The 27,171-nt window shown below is 50.8% G+C and overlaps 1 protein-coding gene across 2 annotated transcripts; it reads right to left on the bottom strand.

The window, feature by feature from the left end:
* Positions 1-628: 628 nt before the first annotated feature.
* Positions 629-26,674, bottom strand: LOC121189191 (cullin-9). 2 transcript variants are annotated; one of them, XM_041049074.1, is made up of 45 exons: positions 26,499-26,674; positions 24,072-24,770; positions 20,272-20,426; positions 19,323-19,937; positions 18,860-19,001; positions 18,577-18,767; positions 18,117-18,303; positions 17,794-18,033; positions 17,313-17,511; positions 16,402-16,603; positions 15,901-16,091; positions 15,622-15,818; positions 15,153-15,301; positions 14,356-14,444; positions 14,168-14,273; positions 13,857-14,084; positions 13,545-13,635; positions 13,246-13,417; positions 13,037-13,142; positions 12,306-12,401; positions 12,044-12,219; positions 11,787-11,920; positions 11,461-11,646; positions 10,904-10,933; positions 9,869-10,005; positions 9,545-9,727; positions 9,223-9,380; positions 8,906-9,104; positions 8,565-8,736; positions 8,142-8,287; positions 7,751-7,877; positions 7,443-7,648; positions 6,992-7,245; positions 5,403-5,520; positions 5,031-5,279; positions 4,798-4,938; positions 4,488-4,652; positions 4,102-4,265; positions 3,929-4,022; positions 3,685-3,759; positions 3,242-3,352; positions 3,021-3,138; positions 2,786-2,919; positions 2,455-2,546; positions 629-2,340 (listed from the first exon to the last, which is right to left on the bottom strand). In XM_041049074.1, the coding sequence occupies exons 1-45, from the start codon at positions 26,638-26,640 to the stop codon at positions 2,118-2,120; spliced, it is 7,989 nt and encodes a 2,662-aa protein (XP_040905008.1). In that variant the 5' UTR covers positions 26,641-26,674; the 3' UTR covers positions 629-2,117. The 2 variants fall into 2 exon arrangements, with proteins under 2 accessions (XP_040905008.1, XP_040905009.1); XM_041049075.1 differs by lacking the exon at positions 10,904-10,933.
* Between the last annotated feature and the right edge of the window lie 497 nt (positions 26,675-27,171).

A 27,171-nucleotide genomic window follows, 5' to 3' on the forward strand; every position in this document is an offset into this window, starting at 1 on the left:
GAGGACGGAACTACCGCGTCCTGATGCTCAGGCGGCACACTGATGTTTCTCAGCACCAATGATCATATGATCTGATGTAGTTTGATCTGATATCAGTTTAATAGCTTGAGTTGAGTCTTTGTAAAGTGACAGGACTGGAGCTGGACGAGTCCACAGGTCTGTGCTGTGTTATCCAGCATGATCTGACCATGATCCACAGAGCTTCCTGTGCCTGAATGCCCCCTCCACCACAGATGTTAAGGGAGGCTGAGGTCAGGGGACAGTCTGGACTCTGGTCTGCTCTGAGATGTTTGGGTCATGATTCTGCTGCAGCATGAATCCTCCTCCACAGAGATCCAGGCCAGAGGGACCAGCCTGTCTCTGAAGGACGGAGCGGAGCTTCTCCTCGGTCACACCAGAACATTCCCCCCTCCATGTCTCACTGTGGTATCTCCCTCTCTGCTGCTGGTCTCCTTACATTCACTCCTGTTGCTGCTGTGACTCTCAGACTGGGACCAGTTAACAGATTTCTGCACTCACTGCTCCTCGTCCTCTGAGACCGGCTCAGCTCAGCCTTCTTTTACAGACCTTCACTGTGTGAATCCTGAAACAAACGGCTCAGGGCTGAAATGAGAGTCAGTCTGCAGCGTAGCAGAAAAAGCTTTTATTTAGTTTTGCTGGCTGGAGTCGCTCGACTCCAACAAAGAAACCAGAAAGAACATTATAGAACATCAACAATATGAATATAGGATCTCTCAAAATTACAGCAAAACAGGGAGCTGGGATATCAGACATCCCTGGACTCCTGCAGAGCGCTGAGAACAAACCAAAAACTCATCCTAACAACGTCCTTTTCAGAGACAGAAAACTGAGCAGGTGACAGTCTTTACTTAGCAAATGACGTGACAGTGAGCTGATAATCGATCGATCGGTTATTGCAGAGATACTTCAGTCAGTTTTTTCAGATGCATAGAAACATCCAACTCATCAAAGATGGAAAACACTCCTGTCACTGTGGGTAAATCTAAGTCTGAGCGCTCACAGAGGAGGCCGTGCACTTCTCATTCTATTCTTTACTCTGACGAAGGCAGCCTCCGTCGTAAAAATAAATCAAGGCAGAACGTGTGATGAGAGAAACAGAGACATGTCTCAGGGCGAACTGAGCTTACAACAGCTTCAAACAGGTGGACGAGAGGTGGACCGACGGTCTCCGAGTCTGGATTAAAAATCCCTTTTTCTGGTTTACACTCGTCCAAAAAGCAGCAGCAGCAGGAAACAAACATTTTGTTCTGTGAATCATCTCAAACTAACAGACTGAAAAGATCCTTCAAGACCCCAAACCACCGAGACCCAGAACCAGGACAGAGCCGAGGTGGTTCGGTACGGAAGAGACGCCGGGCCACAACGAAAGGAAACACTTCTGGGATTAACCAGCGAAAATCCAAAAATCAGGGTCAGAGACACAAAAAAGAAAAACCCAGAGGTTAGAGCTCTGAAACAAAGCACTGGTTTTAATCCAAAATGCTTCCAGACTGGTCTGCAACTGGTTTCAGACTGGGTTTAAATAATTTTAAACTGGGTTCAAACAGAACCAGTATCAGACTGGTTTATACTGTAAAGGTAGATTTCAGATTGAGTTTAAACTGGTTTCAGACCAGCTTTAACAGTGTCTCAGTGTCAAGTCAGTTTTTCCATTGGTTTCAGACTGGCTTTGAACTGTGGTTTGACTGGTTTGAACTGGTTTCAGCGTGGGATCAGACCAGTGAGTGCAAAGCAAAAAAAACTCTAATTCAACTTCGAACAGTTTTTTCTCATTATTTAAAGATTAAACTCGGTTTTGTCTTTTAAGTCTCATGTTCCTCAGACTGAGAAGTCGTCTGTCACGTGACCCTCGTCTCTCTCCGTACTCTGACTCAATGAAAACACAAAGTAAAACACAGAAAGAGGAAAAGCGAGTGCAGCTGTGTTTGGGGTGGGGTTTCAGGTGAAGGAGGACGTCCCTCTGATCGTCTCCCGTCGTTCCTGATGTTCTCAGGTGGCGTTGGATGGTGGGGGGGAGGGGGCGGGGCCGTGGAGGGGCCCGACCCGTCCCCTCTCGCGTCCTTCGACTCTGGGAGGTTTCGGTTTCTCTGTGCGCTTCAGTCGAAGGGGCTGAAGTCCCTCTCCAGGTTCTCGGACTCGTCGTCGTCAGAGAAGAAGTCGTCCTCGTCTATGTCGTCCTCGTCGTAGTCCTCGTGCCACTCAGGGACGTACTCTTCATCGTACTCGTCGTCCTCGTCCTCCGCCTCCTCGCCGCCCTCCTCACCTGTGTAGTTGTTGTTGTCCGAGTCTCCAGAGTCCGACGCTCGGTCCGACTTCGACCTGAGGAACACAGAGGAGTTTGAACATCACGGCTCAGATCAGTGGGTTCGTCCGACATGATGAAGGTTTTCTGTCGTCATCACACAGATGCCCGAGCTCTGGCGTGGTACTCACACTTTGTTGGCGTCAGTGTGGTTGGACAGGTTGGAGGCCTGAGTAGATTCTGGTTCTTGGCTGCTCTTGGACTGATAACCCACCCTGAAGTCCTGGACCAGAAACACAGGAAACTCTGAGTGACGTGATCCTGACAAACTACGAGCTCCAAACACGGAGACGGATCCAAAGCAACAGGAAGTGAGAAAATCACGTTTCAGAGACTTTATACTGGTCTGAGTCTGACTGGTTCTACACAGATGTTTGACAGGGTCAGACTGGCTGTACATAGTTTGTAAACTGGCCTCAGACTGGTTTTGAACTGGGTTCAGCCTGTCCTCAGGCCGGTTACCTGGGTGGAGTGCTGCAGGATGGCCAGCAGGCGCTCCTGGATGCGTCGGATCAGCTCCAGTCCGGTGTTCAGGTGCTCTGGTTTCAGCAGCCGGACACAGGAGGCCAGGTCGGTGCACTGCAGCAGAGTCTCCTCTGAGAACACACAGCACCCGTCCACAGGTCAGACCAGTTCACAGCGCAGACACACTGCTCAACATGACGTTCAACATGACGACAGCGACGCAGCGTCTCACCCAGCAGGATCTGCAGCGCGTTGGTGTGCAGGTCCAGAGCCTCCGTCTGCTGCTCCATCACATCCATCTTCTCCGTCTCCTGATTGTAGTAGCTGTAGACGCAGGAGTAGGCCAGAACCTGCAGACGACAGAGCAGGGTTCAGTAAACACACTGACAGCGGGGATCTCAGCAGGACAGCAGCCTGTGATGATGATGATGATGACGGTGAGGACGGTTTTACCTTTCGAGCCTGAGCGAGGACTTTACAGGCGTCGATGACGAAGGTCAGCGACTTCATCTGCAGCGCTTCGTTAATGGATGACACTTTGTTCTCCAGGTTGATCGCAAAGTCCTGAAACACACAGAACGAACTGAGACGCCTTCAGCACCAAAACCTGAGCGTAAGCTTCGGAGACGGCGGGACTCTGGTCCTGTTCACGCAGGACGGACAACGTGACACGACCGAGACTGAAACCATGAACCGGCTGTTTCCCTGAGTATGTAACAAACAAAGACTGTTACAGCAGGAAACACCAGCACCCTGTGGCTCAGTCTACAACCTGCTTCACAATAAAAGTCTCAGGTTGTTTCACAGTAAAAGTTCTCCACCTCCTAAACAGTAAAGTGTGGATGTGGTGAAATCCAGGTGTGTGGGCGGCGGCCTGAGGCGGGCCGGCGTCCTACCTTAGCCTGATGGTGGAAGGTGCATCTCTCGTTATAGTCCTGGAACTTCTTCTCCTGACGAGCTGCTTTGCTCACCTGCAGGAACCACGACAACACGACCAATCAGAAAACACCGTTTTATTTTATACTTCCTGCTTCTCTCTCTCTTCCTTCTCTCTGTGGATAAATTCAACATTCACAATCATCAGCTCCTCTCCGTCTGACTGTGTGATCGGTGTGATCATGTGACCGTGTTTGAACCAACCATGGCGGAGCAGTTGTAGTAGTCTTTGTGTGTCGGTTTCCAGGGTTTCAGGCAGCGCCAGCAGAAACCATGGTTACACTTGGCACAGGTCATACTGAGAACAGAGGAAGAAAAGCATCATCAGCCTCCGCCCTGACCGCGTGCATCATCAGAGCTGCGGCGAGAGTACGTACTGCAGGCAGCCCTCGTTCTTCTCGATCTGAGCCTGGCAGCTCGGGCAGCGTTTGGAGATCAGCTTGGCGAGGTGTTTGCTCTGAGCTTCCATGCTCATTCCTTCATAATATCCTCCATCATCCATCCACTGAGACATGTGGCTGCAGCTGGCTGGGTAGTGGGCCTGCAGGGGGGAGAGTGGGGGGGCAGAGTGGGGGCAAAGAGTTCATCAAACATCCAAATACAAAACAACACGGGTTAGTTAGACAGCTCCCTCTGCTGGAGGGAGGTGTGTGTGTGTCATGTTGCTGGTGTTGTGGTAGCTGAGCTTTCAGAGTCCAGGTCTCTGTTGGACACTCTGTGGACTCTGGTGGACACTCTGTTGGACACTGGTGGAGACTCTGACCTCGGGGAAGTTGCAGCTGAAGCAGGAGGACCAGCAGCACTTGGAGCAGGTTCCCATGCTGCCCATGTTCTCCTTACACAGGATCTGATCGCAGCCCTGAGGGTTGGTGCACCACGTCAGGTTGGAGCAGCACTCCACGTAACCTCTGAGCAAGGCATTCTCATACTGAGGAGGACGGGGAGGAGAAAAGGGATCAGGTGTGACGACAGAAAAACACGAGACATCAGGAAGTGAAACCTTCAGCTAACGCTTCCTGTTCGTTTGCGCTCTCTGAGCTCAGGCTGTCAGGTGACAGAGGACAGAGCGTTACCTTGGCGATGGTGTCTTTGTCGGTGAGGATGCTGAGGAAGAAGTGTGAGGTGGGCTGAGCCTGGCAGTCTGTGATTGGACAGTTACAGTTCATCACCAGGTTCTGCTCAATCCTGGCCGTCAGGTATTCCTGCCAGCACGACTGTGACACACACACACAATGAAACAACAGTCACACACAGTACAACACACTGAGCAGCAGGTCACTCTGAGGACTGTGTGTGTCCGTCTCACCCTGCAGCAGTAGTGCATGCAGCTCAGGGAGGGGATCGGTTCAGTGGCCGGGCTGCGGGGGCCCAGGCACACAGGGCAGGTGGCGGGGGGGCTCGGCGGCGGCTGAGGGTTTCGGCACTTGAGCCCGGCAGCCATGATGAGGCAGTCGGGGTCATCGGTGTACCGCTGCACCAGCAGGTCTACATTCCACTTACAGTGAACCAGCAGGTGCTCGGCCCAGTCCAAGTCCAGACTCAGAGTGCCTGAAACCTGAGGGGACAGACAGAGAGACAAGATCACCTGTCTGCTCACCTGTCTTAGCTCCAGCAGCTTCAGAGCTCCAGGACCTGCAGACCGAAGAGCGGCACAATCAGAGGCTTAATGCAAACTCACCTGCTGGACCGTCCTCTGCATCAGCTGACGAACTTCCTCCTGCGTCATCGTCCGACCCATCGAGAACAGAATCGCGTCCAGAACGCCGTCCTCAAACCGCCGCGGTGCCGGCACCAGACTGTAACACACACACGAAGGAAAGCAACAGACACACAGAGCTGTAACATCATCGCAGGACTTTATTTTGATAAACCGATCTCAGATCTCATTTTATTTGGAAAAACTCGCCCAGAGGGGGAATCCACCAAACATTTACACGTTCAGTTTCATCAGTATCGTCCTGCGTCCGTGTCCACGGCTGCAACATTAAAGTGAAACATCCCATTCAACTTTTTATTTTCCAGATGTATAAATATAAAATATGATAATTATAAATGATAAAGAACTAAGAACCAGATTTCCTCCACAAACCAATCAAAACGCAGTTTACATCCCCGTCTGTCCACACTGTCCTAAAACAAACGTCCTCTGTCCACGGCTGTCAGGATCCTTCACTGTCTTCAGTGACGTCTGTTGGACGTCACAGTGGAGACAAAGCTCAAACTGCTTCAATGATTATTGATGTAAAAAACTTTTGGTTTGGAAAATAGTTTTTAAGTGAATGAAGTTTTGAAAACACAGTTAACTGGAACATTAACACAAATAACTGTGTGTTACGTAACAGAAAAAGTACCACAGTCAGTTTGATCTAAATTAAACTAAATTTAAACTTATGAATCTTTAATGTTTACACTCAAAAATTTGATCAATAACAATAATTATTACAAAATAAAGGCAAAAAGCAGCAAACAGGGTCCAAAGTTTAAATCTCTTCTTTATTTTCTCTTAATAGAAAATTAAACATTTACATTTAGGCGGTTTTGGAGTCACAGCGTTTCACTGTGCACTTTGATTAGATTTGGTTTCGATGTGATTTGGTAAATAAAGAGCTGGATCCTGAGCAGCAGTCACAGAGGTCAAAGGTGAAACAGTCAAAATAAATACAAAGTGCTGCAACAAAAACTGAACCCAGATCTGTTTTTATCTGAGGGGACAGAAGAAAAACGTCAACTAAGTTTCCTGGAAATGAAAATCTGGCCCAAATGACAGAGCAGTGTCCAGCAGGTACATCAGCTAATTTATTCCAATGAGCTTCCTTTGTTTACTCTCTTTGTTTATTCTCTTTGTTTACTCTCTTTGTTTATTCTCTTTGTTTACTCTCTTTGTTTATTCTCTGGTTCCGACAGTGAGCAGTAAATCACAGAGGAAATCAGACACAGCTGCTTTAACCACAAAATACAAAACCTGAGCAGATGCTGGCTGTGAAATCTCTGAGCTGACAGAACAGCGGAATATTCCTTTAAAAACACGATAAAAACCTGGAACAGATAAAATGGTTTTACGGATCAGGATGGATGTGAGGATGAGGAGGAGGAAGATGATGAAGACTGCTGCTCTGAGACAGTTTTATGAATGAATGAATGAACAGGAAACTGCTGGTAACAGAAAAAACTGCTTCTTCTTCTTCTTGTGTCTAAAACACTAAACTTAAATAAAATAACCCGACAGCCAGATTTCAGCTACCAGATGTGTAAGGTCAGAGGTCACACCTGATGTCGGCCCGGCTGTCAGCGGCGTCCTTCTTGATCTCGGCGCGGCTGAAGGAGAACTGGGCCTGGCCTTTCTGTGGCGTGGACGGGTCCTCGGGGAGGAACTCCACGATGTGCAGGTTCTCCTCGTTGCGGCGGATGCAGCCTTTGCTGATGACGTGCATGATGCAGGACAGAACGTCGCTGGTGCTGCAGCTGAAACGGCCCGCGCCCGGAGACCGAGACGCTTCCTGTTTCTGACACGAGTCCAGAACCTGGACAAGACCAGAACAGACAGAGACACGTAAGAACATCATCCTGGACACTGATCGGTTCTTAGGGTCTAAATATTCAGTCCAACTGTCCCATCAACAGCAATCAGCTGCTGATTCAGCGGCGATCAGCTGCTGTTGGTGTTGCTGGTTGTGAACAGTTGCGATTGCTCCTCTGGCTGCTCTCTGTGACCTCTGACCTTGAAGACGAGGTTGTCGATGTGCATCTCCTTCTCCTGCTTCATGATGTGGACGATCAGACAGTAGATGTAGTTCCTCTTTCTCTCCAGCGTGCCGGCAGCGTCTTCATCCACGTTCAGGTACGTCTGTCTGGGCAGCAGCTGGATCGTCGCCGGGACACCGTCCTGACTGCGAGACGCCACCTGCTGGTTCAACCTCAGCACACCTGAAAGCAGAGCGAGGGTCAGTCAGAGAGCTGGAGGAGGAGGAGGAGGAGGAGGAGGAGGAGGAGGAGGATGAAGGGTGTGAGTGAGTCTGAGTATCTCACCCCGGACGGGCTCATCCGGCTGGCTGCAGATCAGTGGCGCCCCCTCACTGAGGAGCGGCATCAGAGCGTGCAGCAGCACGGCGGCAGAGAGGCCAGTCGCCTGCAGCAGAGCGTCCACCTGAACCTCCTGCAGAGAAACACAGAGAGCCGACGGTCAGTGAAGGCATCCTGGGACCTGGGAAGGTCTCCGCCTGACGCGCTTCACTCAGAGGGACTGAGGACTGAGAAGTTCTCCTGAGAACCTGCTGCAGGTTCTGTGGCATCGTCTTACTAACAGCTCCAACAATGTAAATCCTCACGTTTCAGGGCTGAGACGCAGCGTGAGGTCGAAGGTCAGAGCCCAGGGAACGAATGATGGAAACCGGTGCGTGCGCGTGTGTGTGTGTGTTACCTCCTGGTTGTTGAACTGCAGCAGGATGAACATCTGCAGCGTGGACACGTGCAGCGTCCAGCAGCCGAACTGCAGCTCGGCGTGACCGAGCCACGTCCACTGCAGCCGCCGAGGCTTCGAGTGACTCAGACCGTACATGGACTGACCTGACAGACACACAACACACAGGTGTGACGATACGAGCAGGTGCTGACAGCTCACGTCTCAGTGACACCCCCAGACACCCCGAACAGGTCACGAGACATGAAATGCTGCTCTGTCCCTCTGTCTGTCCAAGTGTCTCTCTGGGTGAGACTGGGTGCACTTAAGCCTGGTTTACAACAGAAATAAGACAGAACTGGCCCAGTACGGCCAGTTCTGTACCACAATTAGTACCAGAGCGGTACTGATTGAGCGTGTGTTACTGGGTGGACTGGTACTGACTGTGAGCGTAGAACTGGGTGAACTGGTTTAGGTAGGAGCAGAGTTCAGCTGGGAAATGTTTTGCTGGCTCGTCCAGGAAGCAGAGCGAGGAGACAGCCCAGCAACGTGGAGACAGAACCAGAACCTGGACCTCCGCCTCCTCCTCCAACTCCGCCCACTCCTCCTGCATCATCTACGGCAACAAGAAACGGACAAACTGCATCAAAATCTAATTTTTAAACGACACTCCAGATGAGTTTCACACACACGAAGAGAAGCTTAGGAGCTCGGCTCTGTTTGACAGGTAGAATCACACACCTGGCTCAAACAGCCATAGGAAGGTGCTGTGGGTTTTTGCTGACCTGGTCATGTTCCTGCAGGCAGCGGTCAAGCTGCTGCAGCCTGTACAGGTGAAACTCCTGCTGCAGCTCGGCGGACTCGCTCAAGTTCTTCAACATCTGCTGAGGGAAGCGACTCGGGAAGCAGCTGCCGATATGATCGATCACGGCGCTCTCCAACCACACGTTCCCCTGAGCCAGCAGCCGGTCGCCCAGGTAGTACCTGAGGAGAGAGATGCCATCGAGGTTCACACCTTCCAGAGTCGTGCTGTAATATCTTAACTGCATCCAGGCACTAAGACCATCTGGTAGGAGCTGTGATGGTCCTGTGACATTCAGACCTGTAAAAGTGTTCGAGCGTGTTGGCGAGCTCCAACCCCGACAGGAAGAGCATCGGCTCCAGAAACTGCTGCAGCCGCTCCAGAGTCTCCATGCTGCCGGACGCCGCACCGCTGGCCTGGATCATCTGATCGATGTACTGAGCAAAACGCTCACTCACCTGCACACCGAGGAAACACTGTCATCCCACTGCAAAGGTACACCAAAACTAACCTGAGCAAAACCTGGGCTAAAAGCACAGCAGGAGCTGAACTAAGCCGTGCTTAAGTCTGGAGAGCTGAGATAAGTCTGATTTCAACCAGATTTAACCCTGTTGGGACTTACATGCATGGCTCTGAGGATGGAGAGCTGAAGCAGTGCAGCAGAGAAGCCATGACGGAGGGCGAGAACGAAGGCAGTCTGCTGTCCAAACAGCTCCTCCATGGCGTTCTTCAGCCGCAGGTACAGGGTCCGGTAACGCTCCACGAAGTCCGGCAGACTGCAGCTCGACTCCAGAAACTTCTTCACCTGAGGGGGGAGGGGTCATTTATATGCTTCACATTCTGAGAAAACATCAAGCACCAAAAACGTCAGGACTCTGGTCAAACTCTCACGATAATACAGTGATACTGAAGCGCAGCATCAACTGACCATGAAACACGATCTTACCTGGAGCTGTACCACCCCCTGCCAACAGAGGGCGATGCCTGCGATGCTGCTGCTGCTCTTTACTTTGGGCTTGGCTGTGGAAGACGAGGACGAAGAGGACGCCGCAGAGGTGTCTTTGTTTTTACCCTCCTTACCGTCTGGAAGAAACATTTAAAAACGGTTGATTTTCTGAATGAAGATCGTCATTGATATATTTAACCAGTACAAAGAAACGGAAATGAAAAGAGCAGCCATTAACGCAAAGATAAAGCCGTGCCTCTGCTCTGTCCTTCCTTTCCATCTGAAAAGAATCTGCATCAATGTCATGGGAACAGGAAGTGTGCAGCAAAAACAACAGCAGTCCAAACTGAAAGGAAACGATGGAGTGTAAATGACCTCGGGTTCGTTTGTCTGAATGTTTCAGTCAGGAGAGGAGGAGAAAGTGTCGGCCGACGCCCCCTGCTGGACCCTTACTTCCAAATCATTTTCAGTGTTGGATTCAGTAATAACCTGATGTTTTCATCTAAAGGCGTGCTTAGACTGAGGCGGGGAACCTGGAAATGATCGGCCAGTCTTTATCTGGATGGACTCCTCCTCCAACGTGTCCGTAAACATGAAACCTTCAAAGCTGCTGAAGCTGACTGGAGGACTGGAGGACAGGAGGACGTATGAATCTGCTGATTTCTTTCATTCATGTTCAGACTCAGTGCCACACACACCGTCCCGCTGCCACAACTGCTCACTACAGCACCAAATGTGGATCAATCCGCTGCTGAAAATAGTCCCCAACAAAGCCCCTGTTTGCTCTGGTTTGATAAAAACTACAGTGAGCAGCTGCAGAGGAGCTGAGAACAGACACCTTTCATTGGACGTTTTTAACATGTCCAGTATAACACCGAGCTGAACCTGTGACACTGCTGTCCGACAGTTCAGAGGTCAAACAGCAGGAGGCGACGTGACGACTTCCTGTCCTCAGCTGGACTCATGAAAAGTCACAGAGCAGAGCGTAAACAAATGAAATGCAGCAGACTGCCTCTGCACTCAGCTGTTACTTACTCTTCAGCTCTTTGCTCCTGTTGAGACCTTCTGGAAACAGAAGAGACTCAGTGTTCAGATGGTGTGTGCATCAAACAACCCTCCAACAGCAACACTTTAATCAAAATAACAAACAGAAGCTCCATTTTAATTTATAGTAAATATACAATGAGGAGAGCGAACAGAGGCGAGGCTCCAATTTATTCATCTGCACGAAAGAAACTCAACATGATTCAGACGTTTGCTTTCTACTGCAAACAGCAGGATAATCGGATATAATTCATCTCCAGCTTAATGTGACTGTATTTAAACACTAATGATGCTCCAACACACACAGGTACACACACACACACACACACACACAGGTACACAGGTACACACACACACACAGGTACACACACACACACACACACAGGTACACACACACACACACAGCTGATCAGCTGTTTAAAGTGCAGAGACGTTTCAGGTTCTGTTTCACATCAGAGAAAACTCAGAGTCTGATCCGAGCAAAGTCTAAGAAATAATGGGAAACACACACTGCTGTGTGCGTGTGTGTGTCAGTGTTCCAGACTCACTTGATTTCACAGGTGGTTTCAGCTCCTCGCTGTCCGGTCGGCTCGTGTCCACGTGGACGAGCAGGTGTGTGAGACGTCTCACTCTGGAATTAAAGATGGCTGCCCGGCTTTTACAGCGGCGGGCCAACTCGGCATTATCCAGGTACTCACTGAGCAGCCAGGACAGAGGGCTGGACACCGAGGATTCTGGGTAAACACAAAGAGGGACTCAGAGAGTGCGTGGGTTTGTCATGCTAACCCTGGGTTTAGGGTGCAGGCTAGAATCAGGTTCAGGTTAGGGTGAGGTATTTAGCTGTCTGTGTGTGTGTGTGTGTGTGTGTGTGTACCTGACAGTGTGATGCTGTGGACGATGGGAGTGATCAGAGCCTCCCAGCAGGTTCGACCCAGGGCTTCAGCCGCCTCGGCGTCTGGTAGGAAACGGTCTGCAAACATCTGCTCATGTCTCAGAGCGCTGTTCAGTCTGAACACACACAGACACACACACACACAGAGGTTAGAGAGCTTTCAGGGTTGGAACTGATGGTCCTCAGTTCCAGATCTATCCACGTCTCTGTGTCTCAGGTCTGTACTTTCTGTCTCGTACTTGTTGAAGAGCTGCAGCAGCTGCGTCTTGTCCTCCATCACCTCCTGACACCAGGTGTGAGCCTTGGTGCTGTAGAACAGGTAGGTCCGACAGCACAGCTGTTCCTTAAACACCGGCCAGAATGTCGGCTTCGGACCCAGAACCTCAAAACCGTGGACCCGAGTGTCGATGCCACCCTGTCACAGAGGGGGGGGGGGGGGGTGTCAGGATCCGACAGGAGGACCTTCACCTACCAGAACCACACCTGAACTCAGAGACTGACCTGCTGACACCTCTTGATCCTGATTTGGATGATGGACCAAAACCTGGTCATGTTCTCCAGGAGAACCACCCGACTGGCCGACGGAGTCACGTTTACCTGCACAGACACACAAACACACCAGGACGGTTTCATTCACGGCACACGTGCTATTTATTATTAAAACTCTTTCACTGTCAGTCCCACGATCCACAGAGGGAGACTGCTCCGGTTTCACAGCACACAGTAAGGAAAGCGGTGATGTGTGAGGCAGGATCCCAGCATACAGCAGGTCCAGGGTCCTGGTCCCTCTGGTAGTCTGGACCACAGAGTCAAAGTGGGCAGAGTCTCGTCCACTTTCACGTGACTGAACAACAACCAAGACCAGAAGTCTCTCTACGTTCAGAGAGGACGCAGCTGAAATGAGTTTGGAGTAAAACACAAGTATGACAACGGAAGGAAAATAAGAAACGAACAGGCTCGCTGCACGGTCGGGACACGGTCGGGACGCAGCCGGGACGCGGCCGGGACGTTAAACTTCCTCCTCTGCTCTGCCGCGCTCTGCCCATCACACAGGACTGACAGGCTGAACTGGATTAATAAATACAGCTGCTCTTTGTCAGACAGACTGTGGTGAAAAGCTTGTTTAGGATGAGGTTAGTCCAAGACGAGGACAGACGAAGACAGGGCCAGGTTTGACAGGTTTGAAGAACTGGAAGCTGAGGTGAAACTGAACTGATGGAGAACAGACTCACTGTGTTGAGCTCCGTGTTGATGTTGGTGGGGTCGTCTCCTCCCAGGACCAGGACCCGGGCCGGCATGTAGCTGGAGTCCTCGCTGGCCACCAGGATGGCCAGTTGTCTGCACACACACACACACACACACACAGGGGCTGATAAGTCAGCTGCAGCGTATTAGCATCAGTATCCTCTCCAGGACCAGGACCATAAACAGTGAGCTGTACCTGATGACGACTCCTTTGTGCATGTAGATGTTGATGAAGTGCGAGCCGGTGCAGCCGTTGGACTCCCAGTAAGTTTTGGGGTTCTTGTCGGTCAGTTTGTTAGCTCGATGGTGATTGGATGAAACCTCCACCTTCTCCCAGCATTTATCCTCCTTCAGCTCCACGCTGGAACCTGAACACCAGTAAGACCAGTTACAAGTCATCTACCAGTTTCTTCGAGCAGCCGCCAAAAAGTGGTACTTCATTCATTCATCCACATTATCTCAGGTCTCACTGACAGAGGAAGGAGCTGAACACACCTTGGCAGAGATTCCTGAGGAACACGTCAAAGAAAGGGATGTTGATTGGCTGATGGCTGCGACGATGCTCCTCAATCTGACCCAACACCATCTGACAGGAAGCAGAGAGCAAAGGGTCAGGGTGAGGGTTCATTCTGCAGCTGCCGCCCTCGCTCCTCCGCCCTGCAGCATGTGACCCTGAAACTGATGGAGGTCCCGCACCATCCACCTCCTTTCTGTTTCTGGTCTGTTCCACTGCTGGACGATCACTGACTGTTACGTAGCTCCAGCTCTGGAGCCCTCTAATCCCCGCAGCCCCCCCTCCCAGTTTACCTGGATACATCCTGCGAGGACGCTGGTGGTCATCTTCTTGTAGAGGCTGGCGTACTTCTCACAGTCTGTGATGAGGTCTCGGAGCTCCGTGATCAGCAGCAGATTGGTGCTGTGTTTGTCCAGAGCTTTCACCAGAGCCTCTTTGGTCCCCAGGCGACACATCACCACTGCGTAGTCTTTGTTCAGAGACGCCAGCCGGTACAGGAAGCGGATGAACAGCTGGACCACCTGTAGGACCGATCACAGGAGGTTAACGGACATCAAACGGTGGGTCCGTCTCCGTTTTCTGCCTGTGGGCTGAGTGTGCTGACCTCTCTGTCGTTGATGAAGGCCGTCATAGAGGACAGGCAGGGCTCGATGCTCTCGTGCCACGGCAGCACATCCTCCTGGTAGTTGTCCAGGAACTTGTTCAGGATCCTACAGGAAGAAGTAAAAACTAAATCAGACAAGCTTCATCTACACAACAACAACATGTGACGTGTCGCGTGACGTCGTGTACCTGAGGATGGACAGCTGCACAGCCCGGTCGGCTCGGTGCTGCTCCATCAGACGAACCAGATCCTGGTAGGTGTCACGACTGTGAGTCACCTGTACAAAGACTCACATTTAGTGACCGAACACACAGACGCACACTGATCAACAACAGAAGTCCAGGCGTGCTGATACTGAGCGGGATCGGATCCTTAAACTGATCCTAAACGTGGGTCAGATCAGAGTCTGACGGTGAAACCACATCTGGATGGAACAGGACCGTGGAGTCACGGCATCACATGGCTGACACACCACCTGTGTTTACAGCAAGCTGCAATACTGTCAGCTGCCACAAGGTGGCTCCTACAAACCAAACATGAAAGACCCACACAAAAACCAAACCAAAACCTTCTTCTTCGTCTGGGCGTCTTCCCCAGACAACCACTACTGACTGTCTCATCTCTCTTCTGCCAGGTGATGGTGGGTGAGCAGGATCTGAGGATCTTCTCCCTGAAGAAGACGGATGGGATGGGGCTTCTGGTGGACCGGACAGAGCGTGCAGTGATCCACTCATTTCTCCTCCCTTACATAACCCTCAGTGTGCTGTGGGCGTTCATGAGGTTCAGCCAGAGCAGCATCTCTTTGTTTTTCTAAGTGAAGGGCTGCAGGGGCGGCCTGAAGGCGTGCTCCGCCTTAAACTCCATCTCCTGACCGCAGGTGTCAGGAGTCGAAGTCTAGTCTAAGTTCTAAGCCTAAGAACTGGTAGACCACCTACTATGTGACGTTCCTGTGCGTGCGTGTGTGTGTGCGCGCGTGCGTGCACACCTGGCTGCGTTCCTCCTCCAGCTGTGAGGCATCGTCACACAGCAGCTGCTCCAGAGTCTGGATCACCTCCTTAGTGGCTGTCAGCTCCTTCAGACTCACCACCAGCATCTGCAGCTCTGTGTCTTTGAAGTCCAGCTGCTCATGACACTCTGCAGGAGACAATACACACAAACAACAACAGCGTGAACGGTAAACACAACAGCAACAACAGAACACTGACTGCACAGCACAGCAGAACTGCTGCTAACACCAGACTCTTCATTTCCACCCACAAACACTTCAGGTGTTGGATGTTCAGAAACAGGGAATCAGATGCTGTGATGTTACAGGCCAAACAAATAACTAACGGACTGATCCATAATCAGCAGGAGGAGTGATACACAGGTGAAGCGGTTCGATGTGAAGAAGGAAGCGCTGCTTTCAGATCAGCGCTCCACACCGAGCTCACGCTCAGAGCCGTCAGTCATACCTTTGCTCTCCAGCTTGTGGACCATGGAGATGTGGTTGAGGGCGATGATGGCGAGCATGATCTCAGCTCGGGACAGAGTCAGACACTTCTTGAGGACGGCGGTGACGTCGCAGGCCACCAGCTGCTCCGCCAGACTCTTATGGTTGGAGATGAGCATGATGATGACCAGCAGGCCGTTACGCACCGACAGCATGCAGCTGAGGACAGAGGACTGAGAATCAGTGCATGGGAAGCAGACCGTCAGAGACAGAGAAACCTGAACCGGGAGCGGTCCGTTACCCTTTGGTCTTCAGCATGAGGTCGATGGCGGCGGGGATGGCTCCCAGCAGGCCTCTGGAGCCTTCGGGCGTGGCTGAGCCTATGCTGGCGAAGATCTCCAACATCATCTGAGTGCCAGACTCCGAGAGAGGGAGACTGCTGCCGGCGCTGCGGAGGTCGTGTTTACTGGCTCCGGTGATCACCTTCAGAGTCTGACAGGAGGAAGCAGGTACAGGTCGTACTTCAGAACTGCTGACAGGTGTGTGACGTTAAAGCTACTTTATAGAATTTGTTATGATAAACGCAACAACTTCATTGTTCACAGTTCTAGTTAGAGCCACACCTGTGGCAGCTTTAACTACACCAAACAGTGATGTCACAGTGCACTGACACACCCTGGAGTACAGTCGCGCATCATCACAGTCAGGTGAGACATTACGCCACAGGACGGCGGCAGAAGCAGGATTTACAGGAGGTGCTGAGTTCCTCTGTACATACAACACAAGAGAAAAGACTCCTCACCGCGAGCGCCAGCTGCTGAACATGTGTGACGGGGGCGAACTCCTGCATGCAGGACAGGATGGCTTTGACACCCCCCTCAGTGGCGAAGGAAACCCTCCACTCATATTTCAGCATGAGGAGGTGAGTGAGTCTCAGCGTGCTGATCACCACATCTTTAGACGTCGAAGCCAGCAGCTCCACCAGCAGCTTCAGGACCTTATCCCTGTCAGAGCACAGGCGGAAGCAAAGTCAGGTTCTAACACACGGTTGTTCAGAGTTCTGCTGTCAGATGATGCACAAACACACGAGGCGTTCAGGCACCATGCGGAGTGTAGGTCAGCTCCGTCTGAGCAGCACTCAGAGTCAAACACAATCACTGTAATGATTAAAGCTCAATGAAATGCTCACACCAGTACGACGTGAGTGGAACATGAGGCGTGTCTCAGTCTGTGGAGACGTGTCTCAGTCTGGAGACGTGTCTCGGTCTGTGGAGAAGTGTCTCAGTCTGGAGACATGTCTCGGTCTGGAGACGTGTCTCGGTCTGTGGAGACGTGTCTCAGTCTGTGGAGAAGTGTCTCGGCCTGTGGAGACGTGTCTCAGTCTGTGGAGACGTGTCTCGGTCTGTGGAGACGTGTCTCAGTCTGTGGAGACGTGTCTCGGCCTGTGGAGACGTGTCTCAGTCTGGAGACGTGTCTCGGCCTGTGGAGACGTGTCTCAGTCTGTGGAGAAGTGTCTCGGCCTGTGGAGACGTGTCTCAGTCTGTGGAGACGTGTCTCGGTCTGTGGAGACGTGTCTCAGTCTGTGGAGACGTGTCTCGGCCTGTGGAGACGTGTCTCAGTCTGGAGACGTGTCTCGGCCTGTGGAGACGTGTCTCAGTCTGTGGAGACGTGTCTCAGTCTGTCTCAGTCCAGTGACCTGTGCTGGTTTCTCACCGTATGGTCTGAGCAGAGTCGCTCCTCATGGAGTTTTTCTCCTGAGCGCCCTTCTCCTCTAACAACCTGGTGATGAAGAGGACGGCGGCCAGCTGCTGGGCCGGGTCAGAGCCCGACCCTCCCTTCTTCAGGATGTCCACCACCTCCCCCAGCTTCTCCAGCACCGTCTTCTTCCCCTGGACCCGAGGGTTGTTAAACACTGCAGGGAGGTCAGAAGAGTTCAGACAGTCCACCTACAGCTACAGCTCACACAGACAGCAAACAATCATCGCCTCACACGTTCATCAGCCACATCACACGTTCATCAGCCATGTCACACGTTCATCAGCCGCGTCACGCGTTCATCAGCCACGTCACACGTTCATCATACAATGAGAAGAGCTGACAGTAAAAACAGAATCATCTCGTCATAATAAAACACGTTAAAACGGAGACACTCAGCGTGACAGTTAAGACACCTGTCCCCGTACATGTCTCCCACCTTTCATCTTGTCCTCCAGGTCGTCTGGGTATTTGCTGTCGTCCTCTGTTGGCAGCTCGCTCTCCGTCTCTGAGCTGCAGAAGCCTGAATCAGCAGGAATCTCCTTCTTTGCTTTCTTGGAGACAGACCCCATCGCTGAGGAAGAGGAGGCCGAGGCTGACGATGAAGACAAGGAGCTCTGTGCTCCTCCCCCTCCTCCTCCTCCTCCCTTCAAACCCGACGAAGCCAAAGAGCTTTCAGCTGGAAAACGAGCACAGTCAGACTCAGTGAGGCAGTGAACACTGAGCGCTGTGTTTCATGTGTCATGGTGTTCGTGTCCTCACCCAGCAGCTCTTCGTCCTCCAGACATCCTCCTCCTCTCTTCAGGTAGTGTTTGGAGAAGGCGTGTGAGCAGAGCAGGTCGCTCAGACATGACGAAGGCAGCTTCTGCTTCAGGTAATGGAGCAGCTTCTTGGCCACGTCTCCGGGGACAGAGAGGCTGATCAGGGACGATTCGTCCAGCTCCCCCTCCTGCAGGAGTGTGTCAATATGCACGTCAGTAAACAGGTGACTGCTGCTTCAACAAGAAACCTGGTCTCTGTAACCAGGTAACCAGGCTCCAAATCAGCTTCTGAAGATCTGATTCTGAGTAGTTTAAAGAGCGACTGACCAAAGCTGACACTGAGCAGCGTTTAGACGAGGAAGTGTTACCTGTGTGTCCTGTTAACGCTCTGCTTACTGAACCTGTCTGAACACACACCTGAGTCAGGTCAGAGTTTCAGACTCCTGGTTTCTGTGTGTTACCTGGTCGTCGAGGCTCTGCAGCAGGATGCTGTTGACTTCCTGTTGCTGTTTTGGCTCCAGCTTCTTGATGAAGAAGAGGATCTCCCACCACTCAGCTCTGCTCAGAGCCACCGGCTCCGTCTGCAGACCCTCCGACAGATACGGCAGAGAGTAGAGACCGCCGGGCGGCTTCGAGAAGAACGTCTGGCTCACTGAGGATGAGAATAAGAAGCAGAAGGAGAGACATTTTCAGACAGGTGCAGGCAGGTAGACGGGCAGGTAGACAGACTGTCAGCGATCTTACCAGCAGTGAGTTTGAGTGTCTCTGTGAGAAACGAGGCTTTCTCCTGCGTCTCTTTCTCAGCCTGACTGCTGCTGCTGCTGCCCAGGATCTCCACCATGTGCCAGTGGACCCAGTAAGTCCTGGACAGGGAGTTCCAGTAGACCTGAACACCACATTAAAGTACAGGACAACAATTAGTAAATTCATCGACTGGCTGATTTTGTTAATTAATAAGAAACTATTATTGATAATGAAATAATGGATCTAGTCATCTATCAGGCAACAGCAGCAAATCAGAAATGTGAATTTGATGCTTAGCTTCAACATCTCTGACGGAGTGAAATCATCACTGCTGCTGCTTTGTTACTATTCTCTGATATTTTGAAGACAAAGGAACAAAGTGAGAAATCCGGGTGATGATCAACAGATTATCTGAAAATGAAATCATCATTATTTTCAGCATGAAACTAACACGTTTCCTCACCTGAACAGGTGGCGAGCCGTCGTTGCTGTAGCGAAACTCTCCTTCGTCCCCGGCGCTCACCTCCTCGTAGTCCTCCAGCATGCGGACCATCATGCCGCTCTTCAGGTTGTCCTGGACGTACTCCACGTAGGCCGAGCGGCTGGCGAAGTCGGAGCGTGTTTTGAATCCGTTTCCTGTCTTCTTCTTCGGTGGTGTGGCGGCAGGTGCTGCGCCAGCGGAGCCGGCAGTGAGAGCAACAGGGGAGGCGCAGAATCGAGGCTGGAAGATGGACCTGAGGACAGGGCGGGACGCCTCCTCACCCTGCTCATCCCCGCTGACCCCGCCTCCGCCAAGACAGTGGGAGGAGCCACTGGGGGGCTGGCGGTTCCGGTCCCAGCCCATCACCCGAACCAGCTCTGAGATCAGGTTGGCCATGGCCATGGTGAAGTCGAACTCCCGCTGGACCCGCAGGTGCTCAGTCTGGTGGGCGGTGCTGGAGGACGAGGAGGAGGCAGGGGAGGGGCTGGTGTCCTGCCTGTCAGAGCTGGACTCCGCCCCCGCCGTGTTGAGCTTGTCCATCAGAGATGTGACACACAGGTAACGCTTCACCAGAGAGAACAGCAGCTTCCCAGGAATCTGAACACAAAGAGGGAGAACGCTGAAGAAGCTCGGCAGGTCTGTCTCAGGACACTGACACGATCTGTGTCCTGAAACTCATCAACACAGCTACTCTGTTAAAGCTCAGCAGCTGGACTCCAGATGTTTACTCCTTCACTGTGAGGTCCCAGTGTTTGTCTCACACTGGACCAGTCTCACAGCCTGACCAGTGTGGTTCCACACAGACTGAAGACCTGAGAGCTGGAGACGACTTAACCTCACCCAAGTGTCCTTATGTGTCCTTATTAGTGTAGAGAAAGGTGCTTATAAATTAAATGCATTATTATTATTATGAGTACAAATATGTATTTACCTGAGGCAGGTGAATCCCTTCGAAGGAGATGCCGTGCTCCTCCGATGACGTGGTTTCAGCGAACAGCTCCAGCAGAGTGTAGCGGTTATCGAAGTCCATGTGCTGCTCGATGCCGTCCTGCTGACTGAGAGACAGCAACACGTAGGCTCGGCTTCCTGCAGAGGACACAGGAGGACACACTGTCGACATGTACACCTGGACAACTTTCCATTTCTGTCCTCATCTGTCTGTTACAGGGACATTTCACCGTAAACGCCTCTGTTCTACAGTTTTCCCGATCTTTCCGTGTGTGCTCGGCCTCATCACTCGCTCCTCGCTGTTTGTGTTACGCCTGTTTTATCACTCTTGGACTTGGTCTTAATGTGACTCCCGACCCTCATCACCTTTCTCTTAGCATTTCACTGTACTCTAGTTTCAGACTGGAAATCATGAGTTCACAGGTAAACGTGACCTGTTCTCCTCTTCACAGCGTCAGGATGGAATTTACCTGTGAAAACTGAGAACGTAACAAACATCCTGGTATTTTATCCTGAGAATTCAGTTTGCACTTTTTCTAAAACTGTGGCAGCAGCTGTTTGGTTCAGCTGAGCGCCTGATGAAGACTCTTCAGCTGATGATGAATGAGTCAATTCTTTGTCTCCTGGTTGCTAAGAAACACAAGAGGAACACAATGTCTTCTTTGCTAAGGTGATGACATAATTTCCTGATAAACAGGGGACAGGCGTCACCTCTGTCTGAATCGGACAGACTTCCTGTTTGGTCCATTTTGTCTCAGGGGCGACAGAGACGATTGAGACGCTCTCCAGGACAAAAACACTAAAACATTCTGCCATCTCAGCCACCGTGCTCAGCGATTGGTCATCTGTGCACAGGTGAGGAAGGAGTCGTGGGGTTCTGTTCTGATAATCTAACCTCAGCCCAGTGCAGACCAGAGCCCACCTGAGGCAGGACCACTGAGACTCTGCTGCTAAAGCTGCCGTCACTGATCTCCTCCGTTTCTTTTTAGAGCATCTTCACATGTGACAGCACTTTTTATCCTGTACTCTGAAGTCGACACATCACTTTCCACAGCTCGACTAAAACCTGAGGTCTGACCTGTAAAACCAATCCAGGTCCGCGAACACAAACATTTCACACTTCAAACTTTTTTTCTCCTTAACAAAAAGTTTGATAACAAAACGACGACTGATGATTTAAAAAAAGAAACACGACGCCCCTGTACAGTGACTGTTCAGTGAACAACAGTTAAACACAACATAATCAATAAAAGTGAGGGAGCACTGATAACAGCACCAGTTATGCATCAACGCCAATGAGCAGCTGCTTCAGTGCTCAAAGAAACCGAAGCAGCATCTGTGTTTAATAGAGGATCTCTGCAGCAGCTCCACCAGCTCCACCCTCCCATCCAATCACACTGTGACTCACAGCTCCCCAAGTCACAGCGGGAGCTCTGCTCGGGCTTCATGTTATCAGACTGAACGCTAACAGTACGTCTGCTCTGTGTGATGTGGATCTATAACGGGGCTGAGCGTCTTCGCTTCCGGCCCGCAGCCCCAATGACTCATGGGAAAAACTCTCAGCTGCTCCTCGCCCAGGATTTTCTCCAAATGTGACCAAAGAACAAAAAAAGAATCTGTCGGCTGTGACGGAGCACAGCAGGCTGAAGGAAGGAAGGAAACACCAGATTTTTCTGGCCTTATTTGAAATTTAAAAGTAGCTTCGGCCTCGAACACGTGACCCACCAATGATCACGGTATTTAAGAATCCGTTAGCTTCAGTCTCAGCGTTCTGACACACGGTGACGGACGTGCTGACACCTCAGAATGCCACAGCTCTGAGAACAGGGTTCAATTCCACTCTGCAACACATGGACTCCTGCATGAGGACGAACACAGCTAATGCAGTCCACTCCACCGTCCAATCCACCGTCCACCCGCAGGACTCTTTGGCCTTGGTGGTCCTTCTGCAGGTGTGTTCGGGACTACACTGGACTCAGATTACGTTCTATGCTCTCCGTGGATTGAAGGCTCTAAGAGCTGAAACAGCAGCAGGCTGAGGTGGACCAACACCACACAGCTCAGGGAAAGGATCCGGTTTGGATCAGCGCTGCTTCAGCTGGTACGGATCCAGTTCTACAGGCCCAGATTGGCCTTTAATTAATTCATTAATGGATGAAGTGGATCCATCCACCCATCCATCCATCCATCCCAGCTGAGGAAACTTCAAAAGCGACAGGCGAGGAGAATCCTTTACAAACCCAGGAACACAGACTTTTCCCTGGAATCCACAGCCACATTCAGAGGATGAACAGTGAACGCGACACAGAAGAACACAAGAACAAACAGAATAAGCCACTGATGGTTCTCCTCCACAGAGGATCCAGACTTCCTGGTCTGAGTTCGTACCAAGTCTTCTACAGACATTTAACACAGACACAGACTGGACTGCAGGTCATTTAGACCAATTTCACTTCCACACACCGATTACAAGCTACACACGTCAACTGGTAATTTGGCTTACTGGCCTGTGCGGCAGTGAAGCCTCGTTTGTTACAGACGTCTAACGTTCTGTGTAACTGCAAAGCTTTTTCTTTGTAGTTGGTGAAATGTTCTCAGGTGTTCTCTAAATAAAGAATCAGAATAAATAAAACTGTGGCAGATTATTTTTAGGCACTCATGTTAAAGCAGAGGTGCAGTGTCCTCAGAGACAGAATGATGCCATGAATGAGTTTCTGTTCACTACAACAACAACCACCTTCATGTGGCATCACACTGTGAGACGGTCTGATAAAGTCTTTGTCGTGGTGTGTGTCTGTTGTGGGTCTTCAGCAGTGTCACACTGTAGCTTTACTTTGAACTTCTGAGTCTCGCCACAGGATGTTTAGTCTGTAAATCAGCCGTCTGTGGACGTGTCTCACCGCAAGCACGAGGACAGGCGCTTGGAATGACCACCGCCTTTCAGACATGACTGCTGATCTACACAGAGCAGGGTGTTGTGGGTAACCTGAGGCTGTAGAGGAGCCAACACGCACACCTCCCAAATCCCAAACACACGTCCTGTGGCTCTGCTCGTCAAACAAGCTGGTTGGTTAATCCAGCTTCCTGTTAGGACGTCACTATGAAACTGTAGAACTGAACCCGACACCTAGACCAAGGAACGTATCCCAGCAGCAGCTGTGTTCACGGACAGGAAGCTGGAGAAGCATGACGCCTTTACAGCAGGCGTGAGTCTGTTGACACCTGGAAATACATCCTGTCTCTTCTACCTGAGTGTGTGAGCCACGACGGTACCTCACACCTGTCCTCCGCTGTCTCAGGGACAGTCTGAGATGGTTGGTTTGGCGCTCACTGACTGACAGTGAGTGGACACTTCACCTGTTTCTCATTTTCTCAACAGGTTTACACTGTTTTATGTTTTTATGTTTTTAGTACACATCACAGTTGTTTGTTTTCACCATATTTAATAGAATTTGTTTTGTGCAAACTTTTCTGTGGAAGCACAAAATAAGAATTTCATTGTACAGTGACACTGACTGTGAACGACAATAAACATCTGAACTGAACTGGAATTTCATTTTCTAATTTCCTGTATGGACACTGCATCTGCTTGTTTTTGTTCTGTTTGGACAATCATGTCTGTCTGCCTGTCTGTGTGTCCTGTACATGTGGAAATTGTGTCCCTACTCTGTCTTATGTTGTGAGTACTTTGTGTGCAGCATTTGTTCCCCAAACAAATTTTCCCTCAGGAACAATAAAGTCCATCTGCTCAGATCTGAGCTTATAAATAAAGTTTGTGATTACCTGCGTCATGTGAGGCCAGAGCTCGCAGCATCTTTCCCGCGCTGCGTCTGGTCTGCGTCTCCTTGTTGCACAGCAGCTCCATCAGCAGGTTGAGGGCACCGGTCTCCTTGAAGACACCAACCAGTGAGCCGATGCTGGCGTAGGCGCTCAGCACGTGGATGGTGTGGGTGATGCTGATGGAGAAGTCGCTCTTCTTGGCCATCTGTTTCCGGGCTCGACGCACCAGGTTCTTCACGTCCTCCTTCATGTCCGACAGTTCCACCTCGTCGAAAGTGACATCCGCCGGGAATTCGCCGGCACTCCTCTGGCCTCCGTCTGCTGTCTCGCCGCCCTGCTGCTTCTCCTGTGGCTGCAAGGGGCGCTGTGTGTCCGTTTTCCTCTTGCCCAGCAGGGTGGGGCAGTTGGCATACACGTCCTCTGTCGACATCCACATCAGGATGTTCTCTGGTTTGGTTTCTCCTGACGTGGAGCTGCTGGAACCCCCCACCCCAGAGCTGCCACTGCCCGTCCCACCTGCCTCGCTGGCCCCGCCCCCAGAGCTGGAGCCGTCATCAATGGTGATGAGGCACCAGCGAATCAGGTACTCTGTCTGGCCGTCGTGGGTGCGCCGCTGGCGGATCAGCTCCTCAGGATACGCCTGCAGCCTCGGACCCAGCTGGACCAGCAGGTTCCCATTTCGGCGTTCGCCCACCATGGTCGCTGAGGAGACACCAGAGGACACATGAGAAGACAGGAAAGAAGACAGAGGAGGAGACATCGGAGAAAAACGGAGTAACTTCACAATAACTGAAAATCATCACCAATCTATAATCAATATGACATGCAGATGAACTGATAATGAGCAGCTGGCTGGTTGGTGGTTGGTTAGTTGTATGTTCTTCAGTTTGGTTCCCTCCTGTTCTGTCACCATCAGCTCACCAGCTCACCGTCCACAGGTTGAACTGACGCAGAGAGAACTGCCTCTCGTACCTTTACACTCTTCATCGCTTCTGTCTCCACTGCCACCAAAACACAGGCACAAGCTCCAGGAAATACCCGCATTCTGTCTGGAAGTCTGTTTGACTCCCGTGTGCATGAGGGGCAGGCTGGGTACACTCTTCATATCCAGACCTCTCCTCACCGCGGCTCATCCCAGGGATCAAAACACCAGCTCGGTACTGAAGCACCACCTGGGATTTGGATCTTCAAACTGAAATCCCACCATCTTAGGCTGTTAGCTGCAGTGTTTAGCCGGATACGGACATCCTGGTAACTCGCAGTGTTAACCGAGGTTTTCGTTTTCGGTTTGCAGACGCATGGTTCCTCTTTCTTTACGCGCCACGGCGTCTTACCTCTCCATGAAGGCTGAACATCACGAGCCCCCTGCTGGGCGTGTTGTCCGCCGTCAACAGGGCTGCGTCTAATACCTGATGAAACTCTGTGTGATTACTGACTCTGTGCCGCTCACACGTTAGCCGACACCACACACAAGAGCAACGCAGCCAGCATACCTCTGCTCGCAGAACACTGATATAACTGACATTTCGAAGCTGTTACTGACGCAGGCAGCTTGCTATGGTTTATATAGTTGTTCGTTCTCAGCAAATAGCCTAGCCCATGATGCTGTCACATTACCTGAACGCAACAGATAACAAGCTAACCGAAGCTGCTAACGTTAGCGGTCGCTCCTGTTCGGAGTTTTCCGTTCACGTTAGCTTAGCATAACTTCTGCGCACTTGGACAGAATTACAGTGTCTTTATCTCGTTAGTTTGGTAACTACTCTACTAGTTCACACAATCGACTTGTTTGTTGCTTAAATCGTTACGGATAGCTAGCCATACGTACACCGTACGGAGAACGTCACACCAAACTCCATTTCAAAATCTTCAGATTTTAGCTAACGATCACTGGCCACGATACAATATTATCTTAACAACAATTAACACTGTTTGGGGATTTTTAGAGAATGTACACACTGGCAAACTGTACTTTTAGTAAAAAAAAAAAGTCACTGTACTTTGGAGCCCACTACACTGTGACCTTCTGTGCTCTGACGCTAAAATCATTTGATGAGATAACATCGTTAAAAACCGAGCAAAACAGCTTTAAAAGTTAATCTTCTATTGGATTAAGTGCTGTTAGACTGGTTAGATGTGTACCGAATTGAAGAGTGTATCCGCTACCCTCTTAAAAGATCTAAAATGCAAAGTCAGACTTTCTATATAGTTGTTTCTAAGTGCAGCTGCGCTTATTGAGCAGGTTTTGAAACGTAGTTTGGTGTGTCATTCCCTTGGTACAAGCGTTCGGTATTTCTCGGGGTGAACATGGATGCGCTGAGGAGCTGAAGTGGGCCTGCCCAGCTATCCGCCCGGGTCAGGCAGGAAAGAGGCTACGCTGACACACTCCGGCCCGAAGAAACAGCTCCAGGGCAGATGAGTCCGACTTACCTGCCGTGTCACAGGCTTTCCCCTTGGTTTCTGTCTTCCCCTTCGTGCGCTGTTTTCTTTTCCGCCCTAACGTGTCGTTTCCCAGCCTGCTAGTATTTATTTTATCGTTATCTGCCGGAGGTCCGTGCAGTTGGATGCGCATTTGCGCACAGTGACAGGAACAACATCACAGACGACTTCTTCTTCTGCGTCTACTGCTTGTTTTTCTTCTTCTCCGTGTTTATTGGCGGGTCACAAACCACTGTGAAGGTGCATAGCGCCCCCTGCTGCAGCTCAGTCATGTTCCCTCTTCATTGTGATGTCTTTATCAGTAGGCTGTCACTGATTGCTGATGTTTGATTGCTGCACTAATTAGTACAATTAATTTTCATGTGATAATTTTTTTCATCTTCAACAGAAAATATCAGCTGAAACTATATAAAAGACATGACGAAGGAAAAGCAGCAGCTCATTCATTTCAGGGCAGAAGAACCATGTTTTCAGTTGTGACGTCTGAATTTGAATAAACCTGAAATAAAACGTATGTTTAGATGATGAACTGAGGACAGTGTCCTATCTGATGTCTCACAGAGCAGGTAACCTGTCTGTGTGGACACAACTCGTCCAGACAGCAGCAGTTTGTGGAGGTGCAGTCATGAGTCTTGAACAGCAGAGAGCGCTGACGTCTTATCGC

Source organism: Toxotes jaculatrix, chromosome 11 (assembly GCF_017976425.1).
Source record: "Toxotes jaculatrix isolate fToxJac2 chromosome 11, fToxJac2.pri, whole genome shotgun sequence".
NCBI classification, from domain to species: Eukaryota; Metazoa; Chordata; class Actinopteri; family Toxotidae; genus Toxotes; species Toxotes jaculatrix.

Coding starts and splice junctions, on each gene's coding strand:
- LOC121189191 (XM_041049074.1), bottom strand. CDS start 26,640: ATGCGCATCCAACTGCACGGACCTCCGGCAGATAACGATAAAATAAAT. Junction 17,512..17,793: donor CCTGGAGGACAAGATGAAAG/GTGGGAGACATG, acceptor ACCTCCCTGCAG/TGTTTAACAACCCTCGGGTC. Junction 7,649..7,750: donor GCCGGATGAGCCCGTCCGGG/GTGAGATACTCA, acceptor CTCTGCTTTCAG/GTGTGCTGAGGTTGAACCAG.